Here is a 12,272-nt window from a genome sequence, read left to right on the forward strand (position 1 = left end):
TTTTGACCTAAGAAGCAACAGATTCCAGGTGTGGAATAATTTAGCGAGGGCTCAAGAATTGCTGCATTATTGAACGTCATACTCTTTCAAATCGGGATCACGGGTCTCGAACCTGTGGAACAAATTTTCTGGAATGTCAGACGGAGCTGATCCCGAAGTTTCGACGCGTCTTCATCGAGATATTTCGTTAAGATTTATTCTGATTTTGGAAGGGGTGGATCACTGGGGGTAAGACCGGCTGAAGAATCTCCGGAGAGTGTCGGAGCTCACGATCTGATTCATGCTGATGTTTGACTCGCATCTATGCAAAGTAGCGGACTCTCAACGAGGGACTGATGGAAATTCATCGTGTGGGATTGCGACTCTTCGTTGCTGCACGCTGACGGGGGACTGCTTTCGGTGATTCCATGCTTTGTCCTCAAATGCTCCTTCAACGGACCCGTCGATGTCCCATTCTGCATAACCTACGATTCGCGATGGTAAGAAAGAGACGCAGATATCAGCCATGAGATCACGATCGGGAAGAAATGGAGGACATCTACCTAGATTGGTAAAGCGTGAGACGGGGCCCACTTCTTATGAGAGCCGTGACATTTATGCGGAGCCTACCCTGAAGCATTTTCCGCTTTTGGAACTCTTAAAGAAATGCTTCCGAATCTAGCTCTCCTGGTCCGTCACTACCTCGAAGTCCTCCATGATTAGGAATGCTCCGTCTAAATACGGGGAGAAGAATGAAAATATAAATACGGGCTCGTCAAAAGGGCTGCACTTTATTTTCGATGATATTGGGCTCTACAAACGTTTTCGCGGGGAACAGTCGAGATCACGAACTGCCGAATAAGAACGCTAGCGCTTGAAGTATGAACAGCTGTCTCTCAGCTGCTATCGACCGAATCCCGGTCGCAAGTCGCAGTGAAGTCAGACGTGCAAAGCAGTCTTGTCGGCGGAAAATGAGTGAGGGAACAAGCCCTCAGTTTGGAGACGAGAGGTTCTGCACCGAAATGGAAAATTCATGACTCGCGTTACCCGCTATTTCCATCGGAGAATCTGGACTAATTCTCCTCTCGACTACTATGTGCAATGATTTTTCCCTACATTCGTGATACAAACTCGTGCGGATCCGATCCGCTGGAAGCCCTAGTTCGGAGACGCAAGCAGGAGAAGCCACGCTGGATAGGGTAGTCGCGCGCGCCGGTCGCCAAAGGACGACCGGAGCTTGATAATTATTTGACTCCCGGACGATTAGATAATTAGGTTATTATCAACGGACCAGACGGGCGGCGGTGGAAGCATTCGGTCCACGGCTAGGCGTTCGTGCTCGTGCGGAATCGAGCCGAATCAGCTTCCGCTGGGCAGCCATACGTTCGGGTGCATTCTCATTGTGACGCGCCGACTGAAAGAAAATGAGATGTCTCTCACAGGCTGACCGGTGGGGTCCGGACGATGCTGTGGATCGGGAGATAAGTTCCGCTTGCATTCGAAAATGCGAGGACCAGCATGTCCGCTCGATCAGATGCGGCGCAACGCGGCGGTTGATTTACTCGCATCTAATGGTGATCCCATTTGAACCTGGCCGAGAGCCAGGATGAGAGTGCTTAATTCGGCACGAACGCGACTTTGTTAGTCGCTGGCTACGTATCAAGTGTTCAGGTCCCGTACTCAGAGCTCCAGGTTGTTTTTCATACGAGGCCGACACGGAACATAACGGGCGAGCTCTGATAGAATTTCATGAGGACTCACCTTGCGGATCTCGCGCGCTGTCCTGTCGCGAAAATCGACTCTCCGCACCGACGGATTACTCTCGAACGTGTGTATGGTCTAGAAATACGCTCAATGGGACTGAGTGTTTATCAGGAATAAAGAATGTGAGCTCCAGGGATGAATGGTCCGAATACGGCATGCAGCCGAGGAATTACTCAGGCATGGGGATTCGCCTACGTCACGTTGTTTTCCCCCGACAGGTCCGATATCTATCCCGTCAGGCAGCCTCGCTAACGCAGGTGAACAGCCTAACCGAAAGAGACGTGTTGAAGGGCAACTATGTCCGCGTCGTCAAAGTTGCATATTTCAGGACGGGACAAGCGCATTCTGAGCTGTTATCACAGTTTCACTCTGAAACCCTCACGTGCCGGCGGAGAATATCGTGGCTTGCGCGACCTGCTCGCCGCTCCGTGACGCGGAAGAAAAACCAGGATGACGAGTAATTAAAGCCGCTGAGAAAGGAAGACCGTTGTCAAGGCAAGTTCGCCGCTCGAAGGCATGCGGCCTTCAAAAAAGCAGTAATTCTCTTCGTCAGACTCGCACGACCGTGTCCGGAGATCACGTCCCAACTTCGCGAAGCATCGAACGATTGCAGCAACTCCGACGACTACGGGATCCGAGGAAACGCCCCCCGCCTTCCATGACTTCGAGAGATGCGCCGCTGCGACATTATCTGGTGCGGAGTAGATTCCTAATTTAGGTAGGGATTTGTCCAATCCTTTGATCAGGCATCGCTTAATAACGAGAAAGACGCTTGACAAAGAGCTAATCCGCGGATGTCAGCCGAGATTGAAGCAGGTATGACAAGAGACGGTGCAGTTGGAATGAAAAATACGTTCGATAGCTATCCCACGTCTAGATGTCGGTGGCCGTTCTCTAGGGTTCTGGGAAAGATATCCGTGTCCAATTCCGGCAATTGGAAAACAGAAGCCGACGAGCGGAAGACCTACACAAGATTCGATGCTCTCGGTAAACCATCAAGGGATCGCGTGATCGCCCTAATTAGCAAACATCGTTAATGAAGATCGTTCCGGCCGATGACGCGACGTACACACCGCGACGGACCCCCAGTCGGTTGCCGACCATCGTTCCGCTGCGGGGACCCCGGACTGACCCCTACTTCCTCTCGACTTCACTTGCTTGTAATCCATTTGCTCTGATTTCTAGAGCGGGATCGGTGCGATGCTATCTGCGACACGCTCTTGTACGTGACACGCCCTTACGGCGATAATTTCGCTCGGGTCGTCTTGTCGTGCCAGAGCGTGGCTGTACGTCCCCCATCCTGAAGGCCGCGGGACATAGGGCCGGAGGGAACCGAATGCTCGGCACTTGGCCGAGTTGCTTGATTGGTCTCTGATTGCACGCGATTTAATAGCTTTCCTCGCGAGGCTACGAATTAGTTCGAGATCTTTAAGACTCCGTCCGAACTCCGCGCGAGCATGCTTGCTTCAAACCGTACAGCTCCGAAGATCGTCCAGCGGTTCGACATCGAGGGACAACGCCGAAGTTCCCTGCGTATGATCTCTCTTCTTGCCCCGTCACGCCTCTGTGATTACACAGCTGTCAGAAAGACGTGCTGTATGGGCTCGTGGTTTTCGCGGGATGGCGTTCGACAAACAAAGGAAAGGATATTCCAATGTCAGGATTCCGTGCGCCCCCCGGACGGATCGAAATATGGAGACGATCGACCTTTCTTCTACGAGCCCGATCATCGCGAATTGCCCGATCAAAACCTCCTCTGAAGCCTTCGGAGAGAGCTCTCAGCTCGGGCAATTCTTAATTATTAACCAAGGATCCCAGATGTTCGACGAAGATTTTCATTCGCGTTTCCTGGAGGTGAAGCGAGAGGCTGGAGATTCCCCGCTCGGAGTTGAGCCCAGCTCAATAGAGAATTGGGATCCGTCATAGATGAAAATTTGACGATTCAGTGAGCGAATTGCTCCTGAGTCGATCACGTTAGCAATTCCGTGGGGGATACACAGTGGAGGCTGTCGAAGCGAAACCCGGGAAGAGGATCAGTTGTACCACCACTACATCACCCGATGATATCCTTCTTTTGCTCTCAACGAGGGTGAGCAATCGGCGCGAAGTGAACCTGTTATCCAGATCTCATAGGAAGGGAAGGCGGTATTGAAATAATTTCGGGGCTCGTTGTTCGAAAAATACTACCTTACTGTCGAAGATGTCTGTCTGAGTATCAACTTTGACTTTGTGGCTGTTTTTCGTGTCCTAGTCCTACCTCTCTGATGAGTTGGAGGCTCCGCCGTGGGATCTCACAAGAAGGCAAATCTCATGTGCGACATCGGTCCAAGGCCAGATTCAAACAGTGGAAGCTTGCTCTATTTTAAAGAACGAGAAGTGTCTCAAGGCAGATATCTCATCAACAGCGACCTTTGTGTAAACAGTCAACAGAATCTCGGTCGGTGGCGCGAAAGCCCGCGATTAGTCCCGTTAGCCCCCGAAACGCGATCGGACCTGTCTGGACCGAGCATTCGCCCGGAATGCCTCGAAACAAATTGAAACCGGGCTGTAATAGATTCGTCCACGTAATAAAGGGAATTGCAACCGTTACAGATACGGATCACCGCTCGCCCTGCTCGGCGGATAATTTCTTCTGCTTATCAAACATCGAGCGACCTCGAGATTGAACTTTTTCCCTCCGACGGTCTCTGACGCAGTTCGGAAACGTGGGGATTAGTCTGGCGATAAATTCACAGCACGGATACCCTCGGGACTGCATTCCTCAAAGCCGCAACGGAGATTCCGCTCGATGGGGAATCGTGCAAAGCAATCACTCGAGGCTGGCGAGAGATGCATGAACTAAGGGGAGATATAATACGGCGATCATTCGAGATAGCGTCATGCTTATGGACAATTCACGGCTGTCCACGCCGAGATGCGTGACGAAGAGCTATCCCACCAGAAGCCGATGTGCGACCGATCGCGCAAACGCTGACGGATAATTCTGGATAGAGATCGCCTTCCGTTTCCCTCGGGCGAGCCGCACGGCTCCCGAGGTGACGTTATGATGAAATAGGTGAGCGGTTATCATGCAGGCGGCAAAGTTTGGCTCGATGCCTTAAAAAGTTGTTATTCTCGCAGGGGAAAACTGAACCCCTAAGCTTATTAACTCAGCACATCGGAAATTCCGCTTCCCGTTCACTCTTTCATTCCCCACAAAAATATGGGAAACCACGAGGGGCTGGAAACGATATCCTCCGGAGCTCGAATATGACGTTGAGCGAACGTTGGGCGGTTGCGGCGTTTGTATAAAACGTGCATCCCAGCGAGAAGGAGAACTTCTGGAACAAAGCTTACTCCTGTTTCCTGGCCGCTGCTTATCGACACGAATTTTCCCCCATAAATCATCATCGAGCGCGTCTCCTCTGCCGCCGTTCGTGAAATTGTTGATCTTTGGCACGTCGTAAACTTTTCGGAATCACCATCCATGAGATTGATTTGAGATACTACGGCAGAGTTCGTCTGTCCAATCCATTAGCTCGTTTTTTCCCCCGAGCCGTCCCAGCTATCATTACCTACTTCATTGTGCCTCGCTACTCGAGCGCTGAACGTCGCTCCCGAATTGGAGTATGTGGTGCAGAATGAGGCCGAGCTCAGAATAAACATTCTGTGTCGCGCCTACTCTTTCTGCCTGAGAACGCACCGCTCGACAGGGCAACCCCTAGAGGACTATACTCGGAAGCGAGCTCCAACAAAATAAAGGATTAGATTCGAAACAGGCTCCCGCCCGCCATGTGTGTCGGTGAAGCCTCAGCTGAACCGATGACAACATGGGTGTGAACGTGAGCGAACGGAAACGTGTTTATGGGCCGTCGCCCGAGAGGCCGCGACTCTCGACGGCATTCATGCATACGAGCTCTAGGGGCATAGGCCACGAGGGACGGATTCGTTTATTATTGCTGCTGCCGATGCCGTTCGCTTCCCCGGGAGACATTGTCAACCGTTGTCGATGTTACCGTCAAGGAGGCCTGCACCCGTGTCCGTGGCCGTTTCTCGTCTCCGATCTTTGAGTACAGACGGTGGCTTTTCTTTTACTCGCCGTCGGCAGTCGCTGATGTCTGTACGATTGGTACATATCAGTCCGCCGATGATGGGGGCCGCGTCTATGAGCGGAAACGGTGACATTCTTGGGGCTTCCCACAGCGTCCGTTCGGTAGTCTGACCAGACCGTCGTGACAGAAGCACCCGCTAACGCACATTTGTCTGCAGGGTCTGGGCCGCGGGTTCGCACAGTTGGGTGCACAGGATGTCCCGCATTGGGAATACACCTCGTCTGACTGCGCACAGGTCTCATCTGTCGCCGGGAGAAGGAAGAAAGCGGAAAAAACATAAAACACTTCAGAATCGTCGTTCATGAGAGCCAGACAAAAGGCTGGCAGCCACGACACCAACAACAATGCAGGACACGTTTGCGTGTCAAAATGTCCAGACAATCCAGAACGTTGTCGTGCATCATCAGTCAGTCGTCCAATACGTCGCCGGCAGCTGGCAGGCGAGCAGAAAGTCAGCCATGCAGCACTTACCTTCGTCTTCAACCTCGAAGACTTCCATTGCACAGCTCATCGAGCACAATAGAGCCACGGTAAACATCAGAATAGCTGCGGCCTGCTTCATCGTCGGGGCTGTGATAGTTGCGCGAGCGTCGATTGTGACCGAACTGCTAGAACGAGTATGATTGGCACTCGACTTTGTGAGCGATGATTGAAACTGACTTGCTAGGATTTGGCTCATTCACTTAATTCTCTCATTCTCGAGCGTGGGACCGCTTTGTCATCGCAAGGGAATCACAGCTGTCAATCAAAGCGGATGAAGTCGCATAAACTGATCGACGATGCGTTCCATTCGGATTGGGAATCGCTGACAATCAACTCGCGATTCCAAGGCAGCCGAGAGTTTCGAGGGAAAGTACAGCGAGCCAGTTCCTACTGTGATGCTCTTTCGCGATAAAATCTCAAGCTTTGTCCGATGGTCCATTTTTCTTTCGACACGGAAAGTGGAACTCTCCGTTCTTCAAGTCGAACTTCTGGACTCTACCTCGAGGATCGATTCTCGTCAGCTGAGATGAGCTGAACTATCCAGGGCGAAAAACACGCGAGAATCTCTTGGTCGGCGACGCGTACGTCGTGCTTGTCGGTCTACAGCGACCGGAATGGGCGCCGTGCGATAGGCGAAACCCGAGTACTAATGGGAAAAACAAATCAGGTTATATTACTCTGAATAGTAGGAGACGCCACTCTGTTCTTGCCCATTCATTCGTTCGTTCGTTCGCCCATTCATTCCGCCGACGATGGTACTTCAGCAGTTACCTCTGATTACTATATATGATGGTCTCCGCTGTCCACCCGCCCGTCTTTTGCGGTCCTTCTCCTATCGGTATTGTTTATAGACCTCGGAGGCTATTCCGTTCGAGTCCAATCGATCCGTGGGAGGGTACTCCGATCTTCGCGGGGCCGACCACAGATGATGTCCTCGCTGTACTCTCTCCCTCTCACTGTCGCATCTAGTTGTATTAATTCTTTGCTGTACTAATACTATCTCCGGGAGGTCCCAACGAATGGCCTCTGACTGTGAGTGACTTTCCACAGACCCGCTGTCGAGTCTCGGTGGATGATTGGACACGCTAACGACCGTGACCAGGGTGGGTCCTGCTCCACTTGTTCGCAGATGCGGCTCGTGCTCGACTTTGATCAGCGGAATTCGGAGGGCGATACCGTTGTGGAAAACCTCTGAGCTCTACCTCTCATCTGGAAGCAGCGGATGATTGACGTCAGAGTCGAGCCGGGATGAATTCTGACCAGGACATTCAATTCCATTCTAGCACCGCGTTCCTGGTTTCCAACAGATTGGTCGGGGTCGATCCAACGTCTTTTGAAGCCTCGACTTCCCTAGGAGCATAATTCGCGCGGTCTCCGCTTGAAGTTCCGAGTCTGTGGCACGAGAAATCGAATCTGCATAATACGCCAGTGTACTCGCTAAGATGTTTCCGAGGAGGCTCACGTACGCGGCTCGATAGACAAACTTGATCGGCATCCTGAAGCGATCGAGTCAAAGCTCGCTCCGGGATACCGAACACGTATGTAGTTCAGATTCTCGCGACACGTGACATGACCTGTAGCCTCCGGGGGAGCATACTAAAATCGCGCAAAAGCCAAAATCGCGCGCAGTGAAAATCGCGTAAAAGCGATTATCGCGCATGAACTAGAATCGCGCGGAACTAAAATCGCGCGACGATGAGAATCGCGCACTAAAATCGCGTACGTGCTAAAATCGCGCGGAACTAAAATCGCGGGACGATGAGAATCGCGCACTAAAATCGCGAACGTGCTAAAATCGACGCGGAACTAAATCGCGCGACGATGAGAATCGCGCACTGAAATCGCGCATGAACTAAAATCGCGCGAACTCCGAAGTCGCGCGAGAGACATGCACAGTTATTTGTCGCATGAATTTTATTTGGCTTTGAATTTCACAGCATAACTTCGGAGATGCATCGAACTGCATTTAGAAGTGAATGTTTCGAGTTATAGCGCGGATATAGCTCATCGCTTCTTTCTCTCCGAATTTTTCGGCTACTACCTTGAGGTTTTTCTCCACATCCTTGTAGCATCGTCGTTTTCGCGGTCGGTCGAAGCCTGCATCCAGCTGATCACAGCGGAGCTTCGTGATGCTGTTGTCCTTCTTTATCGCTTCGATGAATTTCCAAATAGATGGATTACAGCACATGATAAGAGAGTCGAATCCTCTATGCCAAGCTTCTACAGCATTGTTTGTCCTCGGAAGATCTGATTGGAGACTACCGTAACAATTCCAGAGTTCTTCGACGAATATAGGTCGTTTTTGGTCATTCGCGGTACGACTCCCTACCCAAGTTTTACGGAAATATTGCAGGAGTTCGTCCAATTCACTCACGTTATCAATGAAAAATTTTGAATTGATCAAGATCTCGAAATATTCATACACTCGCTCAGTCGGGACAAAGGCTAGAGCCATCAGCTGCTTGATGTTGAAAGAATAATTCGCGTCCGATCGATATTTTTTGCATACCGCAGGAATGCTCTGTATGCGCCGCCAAACAGATTGACAGAAATGGTAGTAGCACCCGTGTATATCAACCTCGGGAAAAATCTCAGAAAAAGCCTGAATATAGGCAATTTCGAAGTCGACCATCGCGAATCTCACTCCACAGTCGTCTCCGACAAGATTCTTCACAATTTCCAACAAGCGGAGGTAGCTCCTCTTTTGTTTGGAGGTCAGGAGACAATACAGTGCGACGTAACAGAAGTCGTTTTCGATTACATTGAAGGTGTATAGCTGATAGAAGAGTTGAGGAGCCGTTCTGAATGTACCATCCATGAGCCAAAGATTGTTTCGTTTTAAAGCTTGCAGACATTCTTGCGAGCCGAACACGATGATGCGGTCGTTAGTCGCGTTAGGCCCATCGTCGTGGAGGAGGAAATCGTTTCCTTCGTGATCGACCTTATATTCGTCGGGAATTTCGAGGGACAGCATTGATCGAGGATTCTGAAGATTTTCGTTCTTCCTAACATAATTCACGGTTCGTTTCATTTGATGCACCGGTGGAAGGGATGAAGAGGTTCCTGGTGCCATTTCTGACAGTCGCTGGGAAACCAACTGGCAGGGGTTGCCGAAGGATTTTTTTGCGTCTTCTCTGATATTTTGCAGAGTTTTACGCTTCTCGACATCACCGTAATTAGGAGCATGACTGTGTTCTTGCCTCAGAGTATGTGATCCATCTCCGTGCTTCCACAAGCGTCCCTTGCAAGACTTTGCTTTCTCTTCGACACATCGCCAAGTTGATTTGTCCGTCGATTGTCTTTCGAAACGGTACACGTAACCTTCATGTTCCAGCGTTCAAAGCCATTTTTTCTCCCGCGCGATTCTTGTTTTTGCGCGATTTTAGTTCCGCGCGATTTTAGCATGTACGCGATTTTAGTGCGCGATTTCTGAATTTGCGCGATTTTAGTTCCGCGCGATTTTAGGACGTACGCGATTTTAGTGCGCGATTCTCATGTTCCCGCGATTTTAGTTCCGCGTGATTTTTGTTTTTGCGCGATTTTAGTACGCGATTTTCGACTTTGCGCGATTTTAGTGTTTGCGCGATTTTTCATCGTTGCGCGATTTTAGTGTTTGCGCAATTTTAGTATAGACCCAGCCTCCGGTGTGACATACAGCGACGCTGTTTCGAGTGCAGAGAGATAGAATCGTTGAGCTCAATCGCTGCCGGTCGGTCGCAAACGCATCGATCGTCCTCCAATCATTTTCCGAGTTGAGCGGTCAGTCAAAATACGCACGTAAATGCGTCAATTCGCAGTCTCTGATCTTCACTTCGCGGATTCAGGCCCAGGACAGGGAACTCTCCCGATATCAATTATGTTCTTCCTTAGGTAACTGATCCATCAGATGAATCGAGTTACGTCTCTTGAGAATAGAAAGGCTGCTCATAGTCTGCCGAGCTTCCTCCTGTGAGGTCAGCTGCAAGGCCGGCTTCTTTCCCTTCCTTCCGAGACTAGATATAACGGTCTGTGTCGCCGGGTAATCAATTCAGTCCACACTGAGGTTTCGCCGGGATGGCGGCCGATTCTCTTACCTCCGTGGGGTTCGCCCTCGATGGCACTAAGCCGGTGGATACGATGCGGGCATCTGGAACTGCTTAGGACAATCGACTTCGGTACGAGAATGTCATTGGCTGCCCAGCCACATTGCCTATACAGCGGGAAAACTCCTTGATGATAAATCAGAGAGATAAATGATGACGAAGAAAAATTGGCAGATATCATGTTTCCGGTCACGACCCGTTCGCGGAGCCTACGCATGATATGACGAGCACCGCTCCGAGCGACGGAGCAAGCATGCTATCTCGGCAATCGTATATTCAATCATATGGCTCTAGAGATTGCCCGAGGAGCCTCTGGAGCCGAAGTACATCCGGGCCGTGACTCGCGCAGCCCATACGATCTGGATGACATACGTAATGTTTAAGTTCACCTAATTCTTTCATTGTCGAGGTCGAGGAAACCAGAGCGGAAAGCGTGAAATGGTTCTGTGTGTCCGTCTCACGCTTCCACGGAAGCTTCGTCGAAACACGAGAACTTTCTTCGTCAGTATACCTCCTCGCACTCAGGAAACTCGGGGAATCGAAGAGCAGCCCGTGGAATAAACCATTCATCGAGACTCTAGGTCCAGCTGCGGCAATTGTTTCCTAATACTCTTCCGTGATATCGAGAGATTGGGGAAGGAGGAGGAGGAGGTTATTAGAGAGTCCTCTTGGAGGAACAACGCTACCACCCGGATCTCGGAATATCTATGCGGTGAGGGAACTCTGTCTTCACAAGTACTCGTGCGATTCTTCTTCACCGGATGAATTCCTCGCAAGCGTTGCTCGGCCTAAGTTGAGAATACATCAGAGAGGTTCGAAATCCGAAGATGACGCTATCTGCCTAAGTCTCCCGCCCACGCTCGATATTCTTTTATCGACTGGTTCGGGATAGCGTGTCGTGATCGCATGCTCGGTCGGAGCGGATCGCTCCAAGCCGATTGTCGAGCCCCCACAAACTCGATGCACTAGAGAGCAGGAGCCGGAATGCTCTTTATTGAGGACGTTCCGGAGGAGAGGGGAACATCCGCCTAGACGGTCTCCTGCTCTCCAGAGTCTGATCAAGTCAATATCTGGACGACCTAATTAGTCAGAAGAGCTTGATTATTGAGGGCTGGCGATTCTTTCTCTTCTCTTATTCTCTATCAAGGCTCGCCACACGACGCCGAGCACCCGTCGAGAGAGTTCCCTATTTCGTTCGTTCATCCGAGGGAGATCGCCGACATGCTCATTCAGCAGAGACAGGCGTAGCACACGTTATTGGTTACCACCTTCGTTGCCTTGATGGTCTTCGGCTTCACCTGACGGAGCACAGCTCGTATACTCCGATCACAGCGGGAGTCTGGTAGAGCTGAAAGGTTTTGTCCGAATTGAACGAAGATGAAACGTTCTGTCCCAAAGTGACTGGGGAGTTTTTGGACTCGCCGTTCGCCAATCGCCCTGATTATAGGCGTCTGGTGGGCAAAAACACCGGAAAAGTTGTTTGAAGTTCGTTTAGCCGGTCGGTTGCTCGCTCGCTCGATGGGCCATCCCTCTCCGCCTCGTTTCGCTAGTTCGCGGTCTCGGGCACAGACAGAGTAAAAACTCTGTGCGCGAAAGTTTATTATGGCTCGTGACTTTGGCTGAAGTCAGGTGGCGCGCATCGCTACGCCCTCGCCAGCCGATCGCGTCGCAAAAATGTCGACGATTGCTTATTTTGCCAGCTGCCGTGGGCGTGCAAATTCCGACCTCAAACAAAGTCGCACATCCCGTCAAGCGCACTCGGAACCCGGTCCGTGGAGCGGTTGAGGCTTTGTGGAGCGCCGATTACCGGAGCAGCAGCAGCCGCATTAGCGGAGCAGTGGCTGTTGATGATTCACCGCCCCTGGAGTACAAG

At 51.1% G+C, this 12,272-nt stretch overlaps 1 protein-coding gene across 1 annotated transcript; it reads right to left on the reverse strand.

Annotated features, from left to right (window-relative positions):
- Window positions 1-8,283: 8,283 nt before the first annotated feature.
- On the reverse strand, window positions 8,284-9,390 carry LOC100901000 (uncharacterized). Its single transcript, XM_003748354.1, has one exon. The coding sequence runs from the start codon at window positions 9,388-9,390 to the stop codon at window positions 8,284-8,286; it is 1,107 nt and encodes a 368-aa protein (XP_003748402.1).
- Between the last annotated feature and the right edge of the window lie 2,882 nt (window positions 9,391-12,272).

This window comes from Galendromus occidentalis, unplaced genomic scaffold, assembly GCF_000255335.2.
Source record: "Galendromus occidentalis unplaced genomic scaffold, Mocc_1.1 scf7180000077530, whole genome shotgun sequence".
NCBI classification, from domain to species: Eukaryota; Metazoa; Arthropoda; class Arachnida; order Mesostigmata; family Phytoseiidae; genus Galendromus; species Galendromus occidentalis.